Source organism: Dryas octopetala, chromosome 8 (genome assembly GCF_963921425.1).
Source record: "Dryas octopetala chromosome 8, drDryOcto1.1, whole genome shotgun sequence".
Taxonomy (NCBI): domain Eukaryota; kingdom Viridiplantae; phylum Streptophyta; class Magnoliopsida; order Rosales; family Rosaceae; genus Dryas; species Dryas octopetala.
In genome coordinates, this window is record NC_141373.1 from 9,243,125 (window position 1) to 9,249,016 (window position 5,892).

Consider the following 5,892-nt stretch of genomic DNA (forward strand, 5'->3'; position numbering starts at 1 on the left):
TCATATATGAAAAGGATTCTAAATATCGTTAAGAGGGTGTGTAATAAGTAGCTCAAGGCATCACTTTATTTCGTATAGATTCCTAGAAAGTTGCTCAAAGTAGTTTTCAACTAATGATAAGTGATAGCCCCATTAGCGTGTGGTCAGTATCCCAAGACCATGACAACTTGGCAATGGAAGAGGCCACATTTGCTTTCAACGTTTCAGTACCTGCCACAGTTTAATCAACAGAAAAATTCTAACTGCTGGCTAACAGAAGTTATAGTTAGGAAATTACTGGACCCCAAAAGCTTAAACTTCTAGGGAATGAGCTAATGATGTATAATATTATTACTTTATTAGGTTTACCCCCTTCCTCATGTGCAGCCTCATCCTGCTTATAGAGAGGCAAACAGGTGGGGGGAGAGAGAAACGTATTCGGTGCAGCCCTGACTTCTGCAAACCAATAAAGAAGTTGGAAATGGGATTGAACTCAAGACCTCTTGCAAATAAGGTTCTGATACCATGTTAAATAGTCACTGGACCCTAAAAGCTTAAGCTATATATATATTAGGGAATTGGCCGATAATGTATATCAAGCCTACACTAGTTGGTGCCTAATAAAAGATATATTTGTTAAGGATATATCATTGGGATTGCAGGATGACAAAAATAACATGTGTGGAGAGCAATATGGTTTTGTAGATTTCACTTTTGATGATAGAAACAGTAATTCCAAGGTAGGTAATTAATTACCATATGTTTGAGAATGTGTCACTAATAAGAAAAACCATATGTTTAGGTAGAGGACCAATTTATTAACCTAAAACAGCAACTAAATTCTTCCACTGCAGCATCCAAATACAGAAATCTCCTTTTGCTGCCATTCTAGTCCAATATGCCTCTGTATACAAAAATTGGTTTTGTGGATCCTAGAAGGTGTGAATTGACTAAACTAAGGTCTACTTGCAGGATTTGTACAAATGTAGACCCATAGGTTGGGGCTACCTTAACCAAGTTGCAGACTAAAGCCATGGCATCACTTCACCGCCCTCTAAAAAATCCGATGCTTCAGTCTTAGCTTTTCATTCCAAACAGATATTCTCTTGACCAAAGTAAATGCTGTCACTTTCTTGATTGAGATACTCCTTAACCTTGTGAAATTATGGAAGTTAAGTATGGTTCATCTGAGTACTTGAAAGCTAATAGGAACTCACATATTTATGGCTTGTGTGGATACCAGACATAGCACACAGTTATGGTGTTCTAAACAGGTATTCAACATACAATGGCACATATAACATATTCAATGCAAAAATTAATAATGTTATGGTAATGACAGAGTTTGTTGGTTTACTACTATTCTCAGAAGATTAAACTTTTGGGAAAAATGGTAAACCAACAAATTTTGTCATGGTAGTCATGGTATGAGAGTCATCAAGTGTAGGTTACCCCTAATGGGAAGGGTATACAACTCTCAGCACCCAAAAGAACCCTTATCCATGTGCATCACTACCCAAAAAAAGGGTTTAACGTGAGGGATAGTTTTGAGCACTTGTCCTAGTTATATGTACCTATTGGATTTCTTCACCTAATAGTTTAAGCTTTTGAAAATAGTGGTAAACCTACAACTTTATCATTTTTGTAAGAAATCCTAAGTTTGAATTCCTGTAATTACATCCTCCCAATATAAGTTGAATTTCACATGCTGGGCTCTAATGGTGGAGATAAACCTGGCCACATGTGAAGGAGAGTGTTAGAATATAAAACAATTATCGACCAACCAACTTTATTAGGCAACATGCAGAAACTCAAATTCCTAGTATTATCAGCAAATTTTCTTGTAACAATTTATTAGATGCTAGAAGCAGTGGACTAAAAGCTTCCAAAATCCTAACACTGTGAAAGGGAGAGAACTTTTCAATAAATTAGTGAATCAAAGAGTAAAAACAACCAAGCTAGCTTCCCATACCATCTGGTCTAACATTCCATCTTTCCTTAATGTACCTGTACTTAGTAGTAAAATGGAAAAGTGAGAAGCTCTAAAACCGATCACTGGGCCAGTTAAAACTGTCCGGCCAGTTCAAGATTCTATCACATTATTGCAAGTTGGTTGCCCATGAGTCCATGCCTAGGATGATATCAGTTGGGGTATGGCTGCAACTGTTCATCATTAATAATAGAAGTAAAAAACAGATACAAGCCAGCCAGATCCAAACTATTTGTTCACCCAAGACAGGTTAAACTTGAAACCACTTTTCCTTTTACTTGAGAAGTAACCAAATATGGCAAACAAAAGTAATGATTTCTAGATCAAAATGAGCTAAAATTTGAAGAACTAGTGGCAGGCTGTATGAACTAATGTTTGTGACCCTAATGCCCCATCCCTCAAGTAACAGCTAAAGACAAAGCAGAGAGATCATATGTGGATACCCTTGTTATTTATAGCAGTACTATAATTTGTATTTCTCTGTATATGCTTTAGAACTGTTTGGCACATCAAAGGGACAAAAACCATGAACAGCATAAAATAATTGAGATCATATGATTTTGCAAATTACCTTATATTGAAATTGCCAATCATACTGGCCAAAAAAAAATTGCAAATCCTGAAAAACATGGGTTTTGTTCATTGATATTGATGATTTTGTGATTGAAATGACAAATTAACAGGTCAATCTTAACTTTGTGTCAATTGGGTACATAATTAGCCAAGAGTTCAAGTTCAATTCAACCAATCATTGAACCTTTTTCTTTTCTTTTTTTCTTCTGACTACTGGGGGTCTAATTGAACTCTGATTATACATAGATATTTCAGTGTCTGATAGGAAAGAGATCTATAAAGTACAGATCCATTGTGCAGGGAGTGAATAAAAATCAATAGGTTTATGTGCCTATAAAGCCTACCAATCAACCATCAGAGAGAAATAAAGGGTCCCAACTGCTGAAGAGAGTTGGTAACTTGACCTATCCTCAGAGAAAAAACACAATTGAATCATTGTACGGACACATCAGGCCAGCTAGAGTGCTTGGAACGTTGTTCAGGACGGTGTACATTAACAAAGATCACTCTGTACTCAGGAGCTCAGAGACCTCTTGCCACTGAAACTCTTTAAAACCAAGAAAATAAAAAGGAAAAATGGGTTGTGAACTTGTGATAATGTGATGCACACGTGAAGGTTTTGTACGGTCCATCTGATTGACTGTTGTTTAAAGCGTCATGGGCCCACCTAACAAACCTGCAAGTTAGAGAATAAAACAGAGGGGGTAATCTGAAGGAAATCTCAACCGATGAACAAGGTTCACCTTGAGCATTTCTACTTTGTTTTTTCCCTCTATTGGTATGCTTATCTTTAAGGCAATAATTTACCACAATTACCATTTTATCCCGAAGGAGGCAACTTCCATAGGCCAAACAACTTCAATTCTGTAATTCTTTAGGTTTAGTAAACTTACAGATTAAGCAAGAGAAGATCTCCTAGGTTTCTGGGCTCAAGACTGTTTTTAGAAATTCTAATGCATACTAACACCCACATGCTCTCATTAACTTTGAGTTTCATGGTTGTGTCTATGTCATACAAAGACATCATTGTGGAAATTCTCTACCCTAAAAGTAATCTATTACTATACGAAAGTTAACATATATTTGTATGACATAAAGTATTTGTATGATAGAATTTTTCATTAACTTTTTCTTTTAGTATATTGAGATATTAAGATAAGACCGATTCTACCCCATTTTTTCCCACCTCAAAATGACCCTCATCACCTTAGCTAACCCCAAAGGGATTAACCCACGTGCTTATAGCTTAATAAAGAAAGTTACCCACCCGAAAAAATTTGCATATATGAGAAAGAAAGAAAAGGACTTAAATAGATCAACTGAATTTATTTTTGATTTATCAAAAATTCTTGGAGATACTGATTCTCTCCTGCAATGCTGTTCTCCATCTTTGTTCTGCTTCATTTAATTATTTGTGGTTGCTAAGATGACAAATCATTAAAATTCCACATCATTTTTGCAAGATCTCTTTTCCAACTGGCAGTACCCCACCACACCCCCCCCCCCCCCCCCCCCCCCTACTCTTGCTTATAAAGAGCAGGAATTGCCAGCACTTTGCACATCACCACCACCCCTTGACTTAGGTCTTCTCTATTGACTCTCTTCACCCTTCTCTCACTCTCCTTTGCCTACCAAGCTTTTTTCATCCTGGACCATCCTCTATAGTCTTTCTTAAAACCCCTTTTAACACTGCTTCTTGGCTTTCTTTGCCTAAACTTGCTCTAGAATTTGCTGTCTTAGCTAGAAATGGCATCAAGCTCAATGTCCTCCAGAGGCTCTGGCTCATGGACTGCCAAGCAAAACAAGGCCTTTGAGAAGGCTCTGGCTGTCTATGACAAGGAAACCCCCGACCGCTGGTACAATGTTGCCAAGGCGGTCGGAGGTAAGACCCCGGAGGAGGTTAAGAGGCACTATGAGCTTCTTGTGGAGGATGTCAAGCATATTGAGTCAGGCCAAGTGTCCTTCCCGGATTACAGGACTGCAGGAGGGACTAGCAATAGCCACATGAGTGATGAGGAAAAGAGGTAGTGTACTATTTGTCAAAGTCCTCCACCTAATTAAACGAAATGACTATATTATTACTACTTTCTGACTCTTTGACAGAATGTGAAATCGGTGCTTAAAATACACAACCATTCGACATCACCAACCTTTCTTTCCATCTTATTCCATTCTACAATTAACTACACCATTGACTTGGAAAACCGCCATCCTACCAAGTTGAAACTTGAAAAAGCTTCAAAAGAAAACAGCACACTTCTCAAACTGTAACCCAATTTCTCGAGAAATTCTTATATACAACGAGTGTATACTACTCTTCTTGACAATTCACCCCTCACATGGTGGTCACGTGACCAATTTTTGTAAAAGGGGTGTTGCATACACATGTAGTTTGTTAAGATTTTTCCAATTCTAGCTCTTAGTTTGACATATGTGGTCAATATTTTATAAGCTCTTTTCTTTGAAAACCAAACCTGCCAGGATATTGGGTCTCCAAGTGCCTTGATTGAGTAAGCCTACTTGACTCTACTAACACCAATTTTGAATAGCTAGCTTCAACCACAGGTAGAAATTAAACTATCTGCATGAAGTCATTAAATCCCAAATCTTCAATGTTTTGAACCCTCCAGCATAACCCATTTAGCAATTTGCAAATGCCTTTGGTAGTCATGGCTTTTTTACTAAATCATGTATATAGTCAATGTGATACACTAAAGCTGAAATCCAATAATCAAAGCTTTTTCACTCTACCCATTTATTTCTTTTTTTATTTAACAAGTATCCCACTATAGTTGATTTGAGCTAAAGCTAAAGCTAATTCCTCTGAATGTTTGCTCTGCTTTGCAGGATGAGAAACCTCAAGCTCCACTGAAGCACAAGACCATGTACCCACTAGTTAATAAATAAAGATTCATCATTAGCCCTGCTGATATGTACCCACTAGTAGTTGAAGAAATCACAAACAGTGATTCTTATCTTATTCCAATGTATGTACTCTGTAGTATTTGTTTCTTGTTGCTATAACCTTAAATGTTTGTAATTTGCAATTTTATGTGTATGTACTTCGTAATTTTATGTGTATGTACTTTGTAATTTTATGTGTAAGATTCAGCTAATGGAATCTTATTTTATGTGTCACATACTTGTACTAAAGCTACAGAAATTACATTAACGCATTAGAAAATTTAGAAGAAAGAAAAAAAAAAAAAAAAGCAAGAATCTGTGAGACTCTGACCTTAGAGTTGAGACTTGGGAGTCAATTAGAATTCATTGTCTAATGGCCCTTGAGGCTGAGCCTTGAGAGAGAGAGAGAGAGAGAGAGAGAGAGAGAGAGAGAGAGAGAGAGAGAG

At 37.1% G+C, this 5,892-nt stretch overlaps 1 protein-coding gene across 1 annotated transcript; it reads left to right on the top strand.

The window, feature by feature from the left end:
* Positions 1–4,120: 4,120 nt before the first annotated feature.
* RL1 (RAD-like 1) lies at positions 4,121–5,680 on the top strand. Its single transcript, XM_086253660.1, has 2 exons — positions 4,121–4,566; positions 5,390–5,680. Exons 1-2 carry the CDS (start codon positions 4,289–4,291, stop codon positions 5,412–5,414), a joined length of 303 nt encoding a protein of 100 aa, XP_086109786.1. The 5' UTR covers positions 4,121–4,288; the 3' UTR covers positions 5,415–5,680.
* The last annotated feature ends 212 nt before the right edge of the window (positions 5,681–5,892 follow it).

What these genes read in the sequence shown, in the direction of transcription:
- RL1 (XM_086253660.1), top strand. Translation starts at nt 4,289, where the DNA reads ATGGCATCAAGCTCAATGTCCTCCAGAGGCTCTGGCTCATGGACTGCC. An exon ending in ATGAGTGATGAGGAAAAGAG is followed by an intron (nt 4,567 to 5,389) that starts GTAGTGTACTAT and finishes TCTGCTTTGCAG; the next exon opens with GATGAGAAACCTCAAGCTCC.